Consider the following 15578-nt stretch of genomic DNA (forward strand, 5'->3'; position numbering starts at 1 on the left):
GATGAACAATGCTGCCGCTTTGCGCTAGTACATCCTGTCTGCTCCAGTCTCTCTCCTCCAATCACACTTAGGGCTCCTCAGCCCCACGTCTTGTTCCTCTTTCTGTCCACACTGTCCCCTTCATGCTTCATTCTGCTTGTAGCCCCTAATCTATCTCACTAATTCCGTTAAACATATTCACTGAGTCCTTATTATCAGTTAATGTATTTTTTGGTTCTAGAACTCCCATTTGTCCTCTTATATTTCCTCCTTGTTTGCCCAAAGCCTCAATCCTGTCTGACTCCCAGGACAGGGTAAGCACTGGGCCCCCACACCTACACCTGCTAAGTGCACGTCCCAGGCTCCGGGGGGCGGATTCTGTTGGTTGTTTCTGCCCTTTTTCTGTTCACGCGTCTTACCTCCTCGTGTCTGGTTTTTTATTGTATCTACAATAAAGGCACAGCGAGGCCTCCGCTGGTTAAGCTCCTTCAGTGAGGCTGCACACGTGCTCCTGGCGGGTACGCTGGGCACGGGCAGTGCACTTTCAGGGACTGAGATGACGAAGCCAGCTGGCCACCCAGGAGCTGAGCCCAGGACGCCGGGGTCCCCGTAACCTGGAGGGAACCCCCTTGCGTGAGTTCTGGGCTTTTTGTTTATCTCAACTTTTGTCACAAGTGCTGTAGAGCTTCTCACTTTTTAATAAAGTTTTATGTTTTAAGTTGCGGTATAACTGACATATATTAGTTTCACATACACAGTGTACTTTGATAATTGTATATATTGCAAAAAAATCACCACAGTAAGTCTAGTTAACTCCCTCATAATTGTTACCATTGTTTCCTCTGATGACAATTTTTAAGACTTACTCTCTTAACAGCCTTCAAATATGCAATACAGTATTAACTATAGTCATATGCTGTCCACGAAATCCTTAGGATTCACTTTATAACTGGAATTTGTTACGCCTGGACATCCTTCACCCATCTCGCCCACCTCCCACCCTCTGCCTCAGGTGACCACCCATCTGTTCTCTCTGAGCAGTTTTTCTCCTTTCAGATTCCAGATATAAGTGAGCTCATACAGTATTTGTCTTTCTCTGGCTTATTTCACTTAGCATAATGCCCTCAAGGTCCATCCATGTTGCAAATGGCAAGACTTCATTCTATTTTATGGTTGAATAATATTTGTTGTATATACACACCACATTTCTTTTTTATTTTTTAAAGATTTTTATCGGGGAAAGGGAACAGGACTTTATTGGGGAACAGTATGTACTTCCGAGACTTTTTCCAAGTCAAGTTGTTGTCCTTTCAGTCTTAGTTGTGGAGGGCGCAGCTCAGCTCCAGGTCCAGTTGCCGTTGTTAGTTGCAGGGGCACAGCCCACCATCCCTTATGGGAGTCGACTGGCAACCTTGTGGTTGAGAGGAAGCGCTCCAACCAACTGAGCCGTCTGGCCACCCAGGAGCTGAGCGGCAGCTCACTGACTTCATTCTAGTTGCGGAGGGCGCAGCTCGCTGGCCCATGTGGGAATCGAACCGGCAGCCCCATTGCCCAGAGTTCGCGCTCAAACCAACTGAGCCACCCGTCTGCCCCCACCGCATTTCTTTATTCACTCATCCATCGGGGAACAGTCAGGTTGTTTCCATGTCTTAACTATTGTAACTAACACTGCAGTGAACATGGGGGGCAGGTGCAGATATCTTTTTGAATTAGTGTTTTCATTTTCTTCAGATAAATACCCAGAAGTGGAACTGCTGGGTCGTACGGTAGCTCTATTTTTAATTTTTGGAGGAGCCTCCATACTGTTTTTCCATACTGGCTGCACCAACGTACATTCCCGCCAACAGGGCACCGGGTCCCCTTTTTCTCACCAACACTTGTTAGTCCTTGTTGAGAAAAGCCATCCTGACAGGTGCGAGGTGACACCTCACTGTGGTTTTGAGCTGCATTTCCCCGAATGAGTGACATTTAGCATCTTTTCATGTACTTGTTAGCCACCTGTGTGTGTTCTTTGTAAAAATGTCTGTTCAGATCCTTTGCCTATTTTTTAATCGGATTGTTTGGGGTTTTGTGCTATTGAGTTATATGAGTTTTTAGAACTATACTTTGAATATTCACCACTTATCAGATATTTGATTCCCAAATATTTTCTCCCAATATTGCCTTTCATTTTATTAATAATTTCCTTTGCTGTTGCAGAAGCTTTTTAGTTTCATGTAGTCCCACTTATTTTTGCTTTGGTGCCTTTGCTTTTGGTGTGAAATCCAAACAGTCATCGCCAAGGCCGATTCAAGGAGCTTCCTGTCCGTTTTCTTGTAGGAGTTCTATGATTTCAGGTCCTACATTCAAGTCTTTAACCCATTTTGAGCTGATTTTTGTGTGTGGTGTAAGATCGTGGTCCGGTTTCATTCTTTTGCATGTGGCTACTTTTGTCATATATGGCCTTTAATATGTTGAGGTACGTTCCCTCTATACTCACTTTGTTGAGTTTTTAATCATAAATAGATGTTGATTTTTGTCAAATGCTATTTCTGAATCTGAGATGATCATATGATCTTTATCCTTCACTTTGTTAATGCGGTGTACCATATTGATTGATATGTGGATGTTAAACCATCCTTGCATCCCTGGAATAAATTCCCCTTGATTGTGGTGTATGATTCTTTTAACATATTGTTGAATTTTGTTTGCTGATATTTTATTGAGGATTTTTGCATCTGTGTTCATCAGGGAATTGGCCTGTAATTTTCTTTCTTACGGCATCCTTGTCTGCTGTTGGTATCAGGTAATGCTGGCTTTGTAAAATGAGTTTGGAAATGTTCCCTCTGCTTCTGTTTTTTTGGAAGAGTCTAAGAAGGATTGATATTAATTCTAAATTTGAATGTTTGGTAGAATTCACCAAACATTCAGTGAAGCCATATGTATGGTCCTGGACATTTGTTCGTTGGGAGGTTTTTGATTACTGCTTTAATCTCCTTATTAATATTTGGTCTGTTCAGATTTTCTATTTCTTCATGTTTCAGTCTTGGTAGTTGTGGGTTTCTAGGAATTTGTCCATTTCTTGGAGGTTGTCCAATTTGCTGGCGTCTAATTGTTCATTGTGGCCTCATGATCCTTGGGCATTTCTGTGCTATCAATTGTAACATCTTTCATTTCTGATTTTGAGTTTTCTTTTTTTGTGAGTCTAGCTAAAGGTTTGTCAATTTTATCTTTTCAAAGAATCATCTCTTCGTTTCATAGACCTTTCTTATTGTCTTTCTAGTCTCTATTTCATTTATTCCTGCTTCTGATCTTTATTTCCTCCCCTCTACTAACTTTGGGCTTTGTTCTTTTTCTAGTTCCTTGAGGTGTAAAGTTAGGTTGGTTGAGTTTTTTCCCCCCTTTCTTCTGCCTCCCCCACCCCACACTCCGGTTCAAGCCGCTGTTCCTCAGCCTAGTTGTGTAGGACACAGCTCCCTGGCCCATGCTGGTATTATGAGCCTTGTGCTCCCCCTGGCTGAGGCAGTTGGTCACTGGTCATAAGTCGGCCGCTCATAGCAGCTCACGGTAACTCTCACCGGCTGCTGGCTGCTGAAGATGGCTGCAGGCCACTCATGCTGGCTGCCAGCCACTCCTGGCAGCACAGGGTAGCCTGCAGCAGCTCACACCAACCTCTGGCTGCTCACGGCATCCCAGCTCCAGGGAGAGCTATTGTTCACAATCTTAGCTGTAGAGGGTGCAGCTCACTGGCCCATGTGGGAATCGAACCGGTGGCCTTTCAGCGTTAGGAGCACGGTGCTCCAAATGCCTGAGCCACCGGGCTGGCCCCAAGAGAGTTTTGTTTCTTGATGTAGGCATTTATTGCTATGAACTTCCCTTTTGTTGCATCCCATAACTGTTGACATGCTGTACTTCCATTTGTCTCAAGGTGTTTTTTGATTTCTTTTGATTTTTTTCTTTGACCCATTTGTTGTTCAGTAGCATGTTGCTTAATCTCTGACCTACTGTGAATTTTCCTGTAATAGATTTCTAGTTTCATACTGTTGTGTCAGAAAAGATGCTTGATGTGATTTCAATCTTCTTAAATTTATTAAGATTTGTCTTGTGGCCTAACATGGGATTCATCCAGGGGAATGTTCCCTGTGTGCTTGAGAAGAACGTGTATTGTTGGTTTTTGGATGGAATGTTCTGTATATTATCAGTTAAGTCCATCTGGTATAATGTATCATTTAAGGCCAATGTTTCCTTATTGACTTTTTTTTTTTTAAGATTTTTTTTTTATTAGGGAACAGGATTTTATTGGGGAACAGTGTGTACTTCCAGGACTTTTTCCAAGTCAAGTTGTTGTCCTTTCAGTCTTAGTTGTGGAGGGCGCAGCTCAGCTCCAGGTCCAGTTACCGTTTCTAGTTGCAGGGGGTGCAGCCCACCATCCCTTGTGGGAGTTGAACCGGCAACCTTGTGGTCGAGAGCCTGCGCTCCAACCAACCGAGCCATTTGGCCACCCGGGAGCTGAGTGGCAGCTCATTGACTTCATTCTAGTTACAGAGGGCGCAGCTCGCTGGCCCATGTGGGAATTGAACCAGCAGCCCCATTGCCTAGAGCTCGCGCTCAAACCAACTGAGCCACCCGTCCACTCTCATTGACTTTTGTGACTGGATGATATAGCCATTGATGTAAATGGGGTAGTCGAGTCCCCTGCTATTATTGTCTTGCTATCTATTGCTCCCTTTAGGTCTGTTAATATTTGCTTTATAAATTTAGGTGTTTAATGTTTGGTACATAAATATTTACAAATGTTGTATTCTCTTGTTGGATTATCCTTGTTTTCTATACAGGTCTCTCACTTCTGTTTGTTGGGTTGATTCCTAGTACCTAAGACTTGTGATGCCTGCAAAAATGGGGTCCTTTAGAAATCATGTTTCCTAATTTTTGTTTTTAACAGGACTTTATGGGGGAACAGTGTGTACTTCCAGGACTTTTTTCCGAGTCAAGTTGTTGTCCTTTCAATCTTAAGTTGTGGAGGGTGCCGTTCAGCTTCAAGTTGTTGTCCTTTCAGTCTTAGTTGCAGGGGGCGCAGCCCACCATCCCCTGCTGGAGTCGAACCGGCAGCCTTGTGGTTGAGAGCCCACTGGCCCATGTGGGAATCGAACCGGCAGCCCTCGGAGTTAGGAGCACGGAGCTCTAACCGCCTGAGCCACCGGGCTGGCAGTGTTTCCTAATTTTTGATTGTACGTAGGGACATGTTTAACTTATCTGATTAGACAGCTAACCCTCTTGATAGATTTTCTTAATCTCATAGTTACTTTGTTGCAGCATTGGCTAGGATTTCCAGTACAACAATGAACAGACATGTTTGTAGTGGGGTCGTTACCTTGTTATAATTTTAAGGGGAATGCTTTGAATATTTCACCAGTAAGTACAATGTTTGCATAGGATTTTGGAAGATAAGCATTATCAGATTGAGGAAGTTTTTAATTTCTGGTTAACTAAGAATTTTTTGAATCAAAAATGACGAATCAGTGTTGCATTTTTAACACAGGCCTTTCTGCCCCTGGAGGTGATTACATGGTGTCCTCCTCTAACCTGGTAATGTGCATTCAGGAGACGCAAGGCCACGTTGTGGATATTTATAAACCCTGAAGTCTCAGTAGCTTGGCACAAGTTCATTTTTCATCCATGTAGCACAGTGGGGGACAGTGGGGTGGTCCGTGTCTGAGCTTCCTCCACTTGGGGCTCTGCCATGTCAGGCCCTGGAATCTGTGTCTCGGTGGGGAGGGCTGAGCATGGGAGCACGCACCCCCATTCTTGAGTCCCGAGCCCAAAGTGTCACATGCCTGCTCTTCAGGTCTCAGGGGCCTACCTGCAAGGGGCTGGGGCGCAGCCTTCCTTGCGCTCAGGAAGAAGTGCACGAGGTGGGGGCTCCCCGATGGGGGCGTAGCATATGGGGTCAAGTGCACGTCCCAAATCACTGGTGGCAGTCCATACTTGTACTCGCGCACAAGCCCTGCCTTGGTCAGGAGTGTTGGGGTTGCTAAGAGTACTTGATAATTTTTACATCAGTATTTGTAATTTTCTTGAACTGTCCTTGTCTGGATTTGGTGCCAAGGTTGTATTCCATTCGTAAATGAGTTGAGAAGTGTTTCCCTTCTTCTGTTCTCAGGGGCGTGTGTGTAATGCTGAAGCTACCTGTTTGTTTCACATAAATTACCTGTTAAGCCTGCTTGGACCTGATGTTTGTGAGTGGATTTCAAACCAGATTTAGTTTAATGTCAAGCACCTCTTGTTTGTAGCACTTATCATGGTTGCAATATTTCACTTGTGTGAGTTTTAAATTAAGACGCCTGAATGAGGTTAAGCTGTTTGCAAAGTGCCCAGTACCCAATACCTGCTCAGTAAATGACAGAGGCACAGCCACCAGACACTGGTCCAGGGATTAACTCACCGAGCCTTCAGAGATCTTATGAGGTACAACTTGGTATTTCCCCCACTTCCAGCTGGAGAAATGGGAACAGGTAAGGGACCACCTACCCAAGGTCATTTGGCTTCTCAGCTGCAGAGCCAGGGCCAAAGCAAGCAAGGCCTTATTAGCCAAGGGCCACATCCCTCCAGCCTGTCGCCAGCTAATGCAGGCTAGAATGACCCGATCCCCACCTCGCCTGCTTCCTAATAATGCAGCCCCAGCGAGCAAGGGAACGAATGTGTGGGGTCTGCTCTCCTCCTGTGGGAGGGACACCACACCAGGTGGCCACTGCACCCCAGAAGCCTTGGGTGGCTTTGTGCCACCCATGGTCGGACCTGGAGCTGAGCCTCCTCGGTCACTGGTTAAGCATGTCGGGTCCTAGGCCCCCTGGGGGGACCCTCAGCGATAGGGGAGGGACCCAGGGCTTCTAAAAGGGGTTAGTGTGGGGACACATCCTCTTAGGAAAAGGAAGCAGCTTGAACTGTCACTCAGACACGTGGCGCACGCGCACGGTTGCGGTTTTCATCTTTGTTTATTTTCCTTTCATATAAAAGTTACAGGTGCGAAATGTCTGCAGGAAGATGCCACTATCAGCCAGGTTAGTGGGGAATATATATTACAATGTAACATTGGGAGGTGTGGGGCTGGCGGAGGGAGGCGTTTCTCAGAATTGGGGTTCAGTTCAGACATGGCACGTGCCTGCCCTCTCCCTGGCTCCTCCCCCACCTGTAGGGGAGCCCTGGCTCTCTCTGCAGGGAACCAAATTGTCCTGATTGTGTCTGTCTGTGGTATCTGTCTGTCGTAAAGACACACGCCCACCCCTGCCCCCATGACACACCCCACCAGGCTGTAGCTCTGGGTTCAGCGACTCCCAGAGCCAGGAGGCTTTTCAGGAGGTGCGGCGTGGGGAAGCTCGTCAGCCAATGTGAAAACACACGCTGCACCTGCTGTCCTCACGCAGGGCCACCAGACACGCTGGCCCCTCGTCCACCCGCACTGCTCGCTTGGTGCCTGGCACCTCTGCTCAGACCGCTGAGGGCTCCTGGAGGGCACGGCTGGGCAGGGCTGGGGTGTGATGTGTGGGTGCAGGGTCTGTTGTGAATGGGGGGAAGGTGGAGTCCCCACTCCCCCCTACGGCCAGCTCATGGCTTGAGACCAAGGCGGACAGGCCGCAGACACGGTCCTTCTGCCAGCAGCTGGGTTTCCGAGGCTGAAACCCTGTGCTATGGAGGGAGGTCCCCGGGGGCTCTGAAACGCAGGGGGACCCCAGTTCCCACACCCCACGGGCCTGAGTGCACAGCGGCCCCCTCAAGCACACACAGCAGCATTCAACAGAGCTGGGCGAGGCCGGGAGGAGGAGAAGACTGAAATGAGAGGACTTCAAAAATCAGGCACAAACTAACCCCAGCCCCACACACACTACTGTTAATAAACAGTGACTCTGCACACACACTCTTTAAATAATAAAGTGACGTGTTCCGGCCTGCCACCGCAGCACCGCCGGCAGGGGGACCGTAACTGACATTTCATAGACTGCTCCCCTCTAGGGACAGGACAAACAAAAAGGAAAAAGACCAGCCCCAATGTTCTTCTTGATAAAAGCTGCTCAAATAGCCACGAAGGACCCATAGTGCCAGGGTTGTTTCTTTCAAGAGAAAACCTAAATAATGAAAAGGTGTTGCTTGCTACTTCCCTTCTTTGTTCTGGGCTAAGCACAGAGAGATCCTGGTGGTTGCTGGACTGAGTCCCAGCCCCAGAAGTAGTGCTCCACTCTGCACAGCAGGACGTGGGGACAGCCGCTTGGGTTGTGCCGGGCACCCTGCCCGTAGGCTCATGTCTGGCTGGCACGGAGCCCAGGGGCATGGGAGGCTCTAGCTGGGCACCCGTGTGGGGACCCTACAGACTCCACCTCAGATTGTTGACCTCAGTAGCAAGAGTGGGTTTGAACCAGGATGGAAAGAGCACCTGCTCCTGAAGACGCTTTGCACAGGAAAGCAGCCTGCCGCTGGTGGGGGACACGGCCCCTCAAGGGAGGGGGTCTGCACAGGTCTGACAGCGAGAGGAGCAGCCCCGGAGCAAGGTGGGAGGGGAGCCCTGGGGCGGGAGCGAGGGGTCAGGAGATGGGGTTTAAGGCACACAGCAAGCGACAGAGGAGGGGCCACCGGCCCCCCCAGGACAGAAAGGCCCTCCACCCTCCCCTCTGGCCCCAGCACAGGGAGGACATATTTCCTGGATGGTAAAGTCCTCCCTTGCCCTCCTTCTTCTTCCCAGCTCCCCACAACGCCAGGTAATGGGGAGGGCCAGCGGGGGGCTGGGGGCACTGAAAGGGCCGAAAGCTGGCACACAATGCTAGTCACTGCTCATGGCCGGGCCAGGGAGGCCCCGGTGCCCGCGGGCCGCAGGCAGCGCTGAGGGCCAGTCATGCGACAGGAGTGCTGGCTGCAGGGCCGCTGAACACCTGTCGTACCTTTCTGGGCCCTTCGAGCAGCGCTCTCTCCTCCACTTTACAAAGCAGGCCCTGGGAAGTACAAGGGGCCGCCCCCAGTGTCCTGTGCGCTCTGCCCACCCAACTACATGTCCCCTTCATTCAAAGTCACCTCCAAAAGGGTCCTGGAGCTTCCACTCGTGTGTCACCTCAGCAGACCCAGGGAGGGGCGAAGATTCCCGCTGTTCCCTGGTTTGCTGGTGACAGGGCTGTGCTGCCCCCAGGCTGGAGGGGCTGGGGGCAGGGGCGAGGGGAAGACGACGGGAAAGCAGAAACCAAAAGTAAAAGAGAAAACCACCGGTTCACAAGTCAGCGACGAGACCCGCCTGCTGGCTCCGCCGTGGGCCGGGGGCTGGGCCGCAGCTTCGGGCTCCCGCCTGGCTGGGCCTACGGCTCTGAGGCCGGGACACTTGCTGCTGCCCCATAACAGGTCCAAAGTCCCTTCCGGTCTCAGAGCGGCCCTCTGAGCCTCTCGCGAGCCTTCTTCTTGCTCATGGCATCTGCTCCTAGGTCTTCTCTTCCCGGTCTGTTTTTCTCCTTGTTATGTTCCTGGGTTTGATTTTCAGAGAGAGTTCCCATAGGGCCTCCTCGGCCAGGTGGTCACTGAAGTCGTTGAAGAAGTTGATGATGTCGTCGTTTCTCCGGATGTCGTAATGCCTGGTGGGGGGAGGTGGGCAGCCGTGAGAGCCCGTGTGGGCCAAACAGCCCATGGCCTCCGGGAGGTGACCCATGCTCCTCGCAGCAAGCGGGTACTGCAGCGCTGCTGCTGCCCATTCCGCAGGGACGGCCCCCAGCACGCAAAGCACAAATGACCCTAGGGTGTGCCCTCTGCTCCTTCGAGGTCTGCCCGAGAAGCCCCCTGCAGCCGTGCTCCCCACAGGTGCCCCAGGGAGACCCCGCTCCTCGGGCCTCAGGGCATGGCGTGGCCCCCGTGGGCGGGCTCTGATGTCTGGGCCCGCCCCCCCTGCCCAGGATCAGGCGGGCCAGGGCTGGCCAACCTCCTCCTTGCAGCAAGGCCAGCACTCCCTGCGGGCAGGAGGCGGGGAGGGCAAGCTGGGTGCAGGCCCAGGACCACACTGCGGAGACCCTGACACAACTTCCTCCTGGCTTCCTGACAGACTCATGGAGCCTGTGTGGAATCCCCACTGGTCCTCTGTCACCTCCCATTTCCGCTCAGGCCCCAGGGGCCGGGGATTCAGAAGGGGCCCCCCTATTCTCTCCCCCTCGCCCCCCGGGCTGGAGCACTCACGCCTGCTGGAAGCACCGCATGCTGTCCAGGATGTTGAACTGCTGCCACCGTTTGGAAAAATTCACCTTCCCGTCAATGTAGTCTGGGTTTCCCAGGTGAACGAAGGTGAGGTCCTGCAGGATGAGCCCCCTGGGACGATGGAGAAGCCCAGTTACCCTCTGGAGAGTGACTCAGAAGGCGTCCAGCGCCCAGCTAGGTCCAGGCCTGTGGGCTGTGCCCGAGCAGCTCCCAGAACCACCAGCATTCCTGAGATGTGTGTGTTTCTTCCAGTGTGGACTCCTGCCTCCCAGACTCTGGGTCCCTGGGAAAGCCAGCCCAGGCCTGGAGGAGCCTCCAACACGGCCCGGCCGCAGCCCCCCCTCGTTTGGTGAGATAGCCCGCTAGGCCCGCCTGCAGGGGACAGTTCAGGAACTGACAGCTGCAGCGAACGCCGGTAGAGCTGTGGGTCTGCTAATGTAAAATTCATAAATGAACAGGAAAAGATAACAAAACCCCACATTGGGGGGTGGGGTGGGACACAGATCCCCCTTCGTTAACAGGTGCACAAAGGTGCTTCCAAAGACAGACGACGAGCGATCGGGTACTTTTTCCACCCAGGGAGGGCCAGCAAGGGGCCCCGCCGACACCTCAGAGGCTGATGGCAAAGTGCGTTCGCACTGAGCGAGGACCGAAAGGCTAGGAAGCAAGGAGAGGGCACGGCCGCCCGGTCTGTGTGCCTGAGGGAGGTCCCATCAAACACTCGGCCCGGCCGGTGCCGGTGCCAGCTCTTCCACCCCCTCTGGAGACTCCCGAAGTCCCCGAGCACACTGAGGGCTCTGCCAACACCTGCCACAAAGGGCCTGCTCAGCTCTGAGTCTCCTGCGATTTCCCACGCTATGTGACCACAGGACCCTCGCCCACGAAACAGCTGTTTACTCCATGCCAGAGACATGCTCTCAGCTTCCTTATGCCAGGTGCTCTGTCCCTCAGGTGGTTGTAATATGCAGCCAGGTGTGAGGACTGCTGGGTACAGCACGATGCCACTGGCAGGGAACAGGGAAGCTACCGTCTGTGCACACGCCTGAACGTGCTGGCAGAGCAGGGAAGGAAATAGGAGCAGGACTGGGAGACGGAAAGAGAACCATTTCCACTGGATCCCTCTTTTCTGCTTAAAGGTAAAATGTACTCGTCGTCACACAACACAAAGTTAAAACAGAAGTACAAACGTCTTAGTTGGAACCTTTTAAATGAGGGTTTCTCTCAGGGAGCCCAACATATCATCCCCAGGGCAAGTGAGGGGCAGACCGCGGCAGCGCTTTACTCACAGGTACGGGATGCATGGCGGCTCCACCTCCGAGAGGGCAGCCCGGTAGGCGCGGAACGAGGACGAGCTGTCGATCAGCGTGCAGTACTCAGCCAGGCCCTGGGCAGGGGGACGCGGAGTCTGAGCCCCGGCCCCCCTCACCCAGCCTCTGCCAGCGCTCGAGGGTGCCCGCACATACGAAGGCAGAACCGGGGCCAGGCCTTCTGGGGGCCTGCTCAGGACTCTCTTCCTAGTCAGCGCCCACTGTGTGGACAGGACCTGGGGCTCGGGCTCCCTGGGGCTCTGCCTGTGCTGCAGCCCGCGAGCTGCTCGAGCACACACTGCCTGTGTCACTGCCCACTCAGAGCCTTCCTCTGTTCCTCTCTGCTCTCAAGGGCAAGTCCACCAGGCTGGCAGGTGACCTCACCTCACTGCTCCCGCACACAGAGTGGGGTTCCTGTCCCTGCCTGGGCCGCCATTTACTGCCTCTGCTCCTGTTAGATGCCTCTCACCCTAAGGGGTGTCACCTCCTCCAAGAAGCCTTCCTGTCTCCTCAGGACCTCTCATGCTTTCCTGGAGCGAGAGGTGGGAAATGTCCCACTTCTCCAAACAGCACTGTTTTCAAACTGCCCCTTTATGTCCCCCTGTGAGACGGCCCTCGGGTGGCCCAGCCAATGCTCAGCCCTTCTGAAGAACGGCTCCCACATGAGGGCAGAGGTCCAGTTCCTCACCAGGCCCCCCAAGGCCTGCGTGCTCAGAGCTGGTCCTTCGGCTGTGTGGCCATGCTGGGCCGTCCAGCTGTTAGAGGGCGCCATGCTCCCACCTGCCCCCAGCTCTGCTGGTCTGTGCATTCTTGTCCCCTCTGATGGGAATTCCACCCCCTTCCCCAGAAACCCCCGCTACTCAGGTCGTGGTGTGACCCACCCTTCCTCAGGGGGGCTCCCTGACCCCAGGCTGGACCACCTGGCCACATGCTCGCTCAGCCCCCCGTCCCATTCCCTTTAGCACTTGCTCTGAAGAAGTCTGCCCAGGAAGCTGTCTGGCCTGTTCACAGTACACCCCCACGTCTAATGTGGCCCCAGCCCAAAGGAGCCCATCTAGGAGCAAGAGCTGAAGGAAGGAGCCGGTGAAGCGGGGAGCCCAGCAAGCGCCCGTGGAGGGACAGGACGCTGGGCTGGAACGACCCCAGCACCGACCACGAAGCCTCTGACGGCCCAGTGGCTGCAGCTCAGAGGCAGGAAACTAAGGTGGGGGGGCTGTCCCAGCCACACAGCAGGTTGGTGGCAGAGCGGGGACCCCAGCCCAGGGTTCCGGTCCTGTTCCGAGTGCGTCCTGTCACGGCCGCTCACCTCTGAGGTCTGCTTCTGCCACTCCAGCCTGCGGATGGGCGCCGAGTCCAGCGCCGAGAGGATGGCCAGGTAGGAGTTGAAGTTGTTGAGCTTCCGTAAATGCTGCAGGGAGGAGGCGTGGCCGTGAGGGAGGAGGCGTGGCCGTGAGAGCGGCTGCGGGGTGGGCGGCCCGGGAGGCCCGCTCCGGGGCAGCGTCCGAGGCAGTGGGTTCTGCGGGGGCCACGCTTACCTTCATGATCTTGATGAACTTCAAGAGCAGCCGCTCCCGGTCCTGGGCCTTCTCCTGTAACATGATAATTGACCGGACCCTGCACGGACCAAGGGGAAGAGGAGACGGCTGAGCGGTTTCCCCCAGGCCCCTGGGTGGTCCTGAGGAGATGGGACGTGGACACCAACCCGCTGGCCATGAGCCCGTGCCTACAGAGTGCCCTGGCTTGCAGGACTCCAAGCGTAGCCCTCATCTCTGCTCTCAAGGAGCTCAGATGCCCCAGGGGCAGGCAAGAGGCCACAGTGAGATCTGGTGGCCAGCGCCCACACCAGGACGGGCAACTGCGGCCACGCAGGTGGAGACTTTGGAGGATCAAAGCAGAGTTTTCCCGATCCTGAGCACCATGGAGGCTGGAAACCAGCTCGAGAGAGGAGCAGGCATGTGGATTAAGGGGCCACCTTGCTAGACACGAGGGTACCTCGCAGAACCTCAGTGCCGCCAAAGCCAAAGGCCAACCTGGCACCTGGACCTCACGGTGACCTCCACCCTGTGGTTTCCCAGCAACCACTGCTAGTCACTCAGAGGAAGTGACACCTGTGCTTTGCCGCTGCTACCCCTGTAAAGGGCGCCTGCAGATACACCTTGGGGACTGGGGCTCTGTAGGGCCCACCCGCCCCCTCCTAGGCAGCCCCCCAGGGGTGTGGCCAGAGCCTTCTGTGCCCAGCAAGAGGCCGGGTCTGGGGCCATGTATACGCCCGTCAGCCCTAGAAACCGCTACGTCCTATGTTGGCTTGCTACCTGAGCACTGGCTGTGCTGGGAGAAAAGCAGGGAAAGGAAAATGGAGATGACCCAATTCTTCTCCAATAGGCAGTCCTTGGAGCACTTAAAATATCAGACCCCACCCTCCCCCCGTGGCAGTGATGGACTGTGTGTAGGGTGGGGCCGGCCACACGCTTCTACCCTCCAATCATCTTGATCCCGAGAGCCTGTGGGGACACCTGCGTCATCGTGAAGAGCCCACAGCTCTGCTGTGTATTAGAAAAACACGTGGGCTCCACGTCACTTTAAGAATTAGAGGCGACATCAAAGTATTAATAGGCCCCACTCCTTGGCTGTTCTTTTCAGCGGAGGCAGCGTCATGTCAGTGTCAGCCCTAAGGCCGCTGGCCCGGCAGTGGGGAGACTGGCAATGCCCAGTGCAGGATGGAAAACTTCACACCTCGCCCTGGCTACCACCCACGGCACAGCCCGTGACAACTGGGGCCACACACTGCGGCCCGCTCTCACCAGTAGGACATGTTGTTGAAATGCTCCGTGAACTGGGTCAAGTTGGGGCTCTTCTCCTCATTCTGCTCTTTTGCCCAAAGCAAAACCTCAGGAATCTGGAAAAGGAAGTAAACTGGATGGAGCTGGAGCCCTCTGGCTTTCCTGCGATGGTTCAGTTCCTCTCGTTCAGGGACAGGCCGCAGCGGCTCACTGGACCGGGGAGACCCCTCCCCCAAGCCCCGCTCAACGCCGTACCTCTATTTTATAAAAGAGCTCGGCATCTAGCAGTGTCAGCTGCTCGGCGATTTCATGACTGTGGAAGTCATGCAAGGTCCCCGGCCTGGAAGACAGAAGCACGAGCCGAGTGGTGAGTGGGCAGACACGTGGGAGCCAGGCAGGCATGCACTGCAGGCCTCGGCACTGGGGCGCGGGACGGGCAGGTGCCGACCGTGCTTCACAGCAGCTACGCAGAGGCCACCAGGCAGGTTGGTGGCCAGTCAGGATCAGGCCCTCCCTGGGACCACGGCGGCAGCCTCCCTGTCCTGCCTCTGCCAGGCGGGTCCCTTGTGAGCCCAGGGACAGCTCGGCTGCCCAGAACTCACTGCCTGACCCCACTTCCAGGGCCCAGTGGGAACAGAGATGATGCCCTATGAACGAAGGCTGAACACTCACTAACAAGGAGGTGATAAATCAACAAAGGTCTACGGCTGGGGCAGAGGAGCAGGCAACAGGGTCGGATCTGCTTGCAGATTTAGGAACATTCAGGGCTGGCTGCACAGCGGGCTGGGCGAGAATTAACAGCTGCCGTTTTAGTGCCGGACAGAAAATTAAGAGCTGACTACAGCCCAAAACCCACTCGTTTGTCTCCCGTTCTGGTAAACCCCCGCATGCCCTGGTGCCCCACTTCCTCGTCACACAACATAACCTGGAGAAGAGGCCCAGCCCCCAGGGAACCCACAGGGCTCCTGGAGGCACCTCATCCCTGGGCCTGGCAGAACCGGGACTGGAGGCTGTAGGGCTGGGAGGGGCCATGGGGACGTGGAAGGCGGAGGCAGGGCTGGAGAAACCACCGACAGGACGGCTAGCGACTCACCTGGCTGCTACCCCCCTGGCTGCCAGGGGCTGGTCGGAGTTGGCACACCGGAGCAGCTTCTTCTGGTCCACCTTGTCCAGGATGTTCTTCCGGAGCACGCGGGCCAGGCTGAGCTCCCCGTTGCACACCAAGCGGAAGACGAGTTCCATCAGCAGCTTCAAGATCTCTTCTGTCAACTCCACTAGGCTAAAGGGCCAAGGCCACAAGGTGAGGACGGGAACCCAGGAC

At 54.1% G+C, this 15578-nt stretch overlaps 1 protein-coding gene across 15 annotated transcripts in view; it reads right to left on the reverse strand.

Annotated features, from left to right (window-relative positions):
- Nucleotides 1–6908: 6908 nt before the first annotated feature.
- Nucleotides 6909–15578, reverse strand: part of RAPGEF1 (Rap guanine nucleotide exchange factor 1) — a 133539-nt gene continuing 124869 nt past the window's right edge. For 14 of the 15 annotated variants that reach the window (XM_033122741.1, XM_033122746.1, XM_033122736.1 and 11 more), the window contains 8 exons: nucleotides 15351–15536; nucleotides 14513–14597; nucleotides 14279–14373; nucleotides 13013–13091; nucleotides 12784–12885; nucleotides 11457–11554; nucleotides 10153–10281; nucleotides 6909–9560 (listed from right to left, as the gene is read on the reverse strand). In XM_033122741.1, coding sequence (XP_032978632.1) covers nucleotides 9410–9560; nucleotides 10153–10281; nucleotides 11457–11554; nucleotides 12784–12885; nucleotides 13013–13091; nucleotides 14279–14373; nucleotides 14513–14597; nucleotides 15351–15536 — 925 coding nt within the window. In that variant the 3' untranslated portion in view covers nucleotides 6909–9409. The remainder of the gene's footprint in view (nucleotides 9561–10152; nucleotides 10282–11456; nucleotides 11555–12783; nucleotides 12886–13012; nucleotides 13092–14278; nucleotides 14374–14512; nucleotides 14598–15350; nucleotides 15537–15578) is intronic. The other variant, XM_033122747.1, reaches the window with a different exon arrangement.

This window comes from Rhinolophus ferrumequinum, chromosome 12, assembly GCF_004115265.2.
Source record: "Rhinolophus ferrumequinum isolate MPI-CBG mRhiFer1 chromosome 12, mRhiFer1_v1.p, whole genome shotgun sequence".
Lineage (NCBI taxonomy): Eukaryota > Metazoa > Chordata > Mammalia > Chiroptera > Rhinolophidae > Rhinolophus > Rhinolophus ferrumequinum.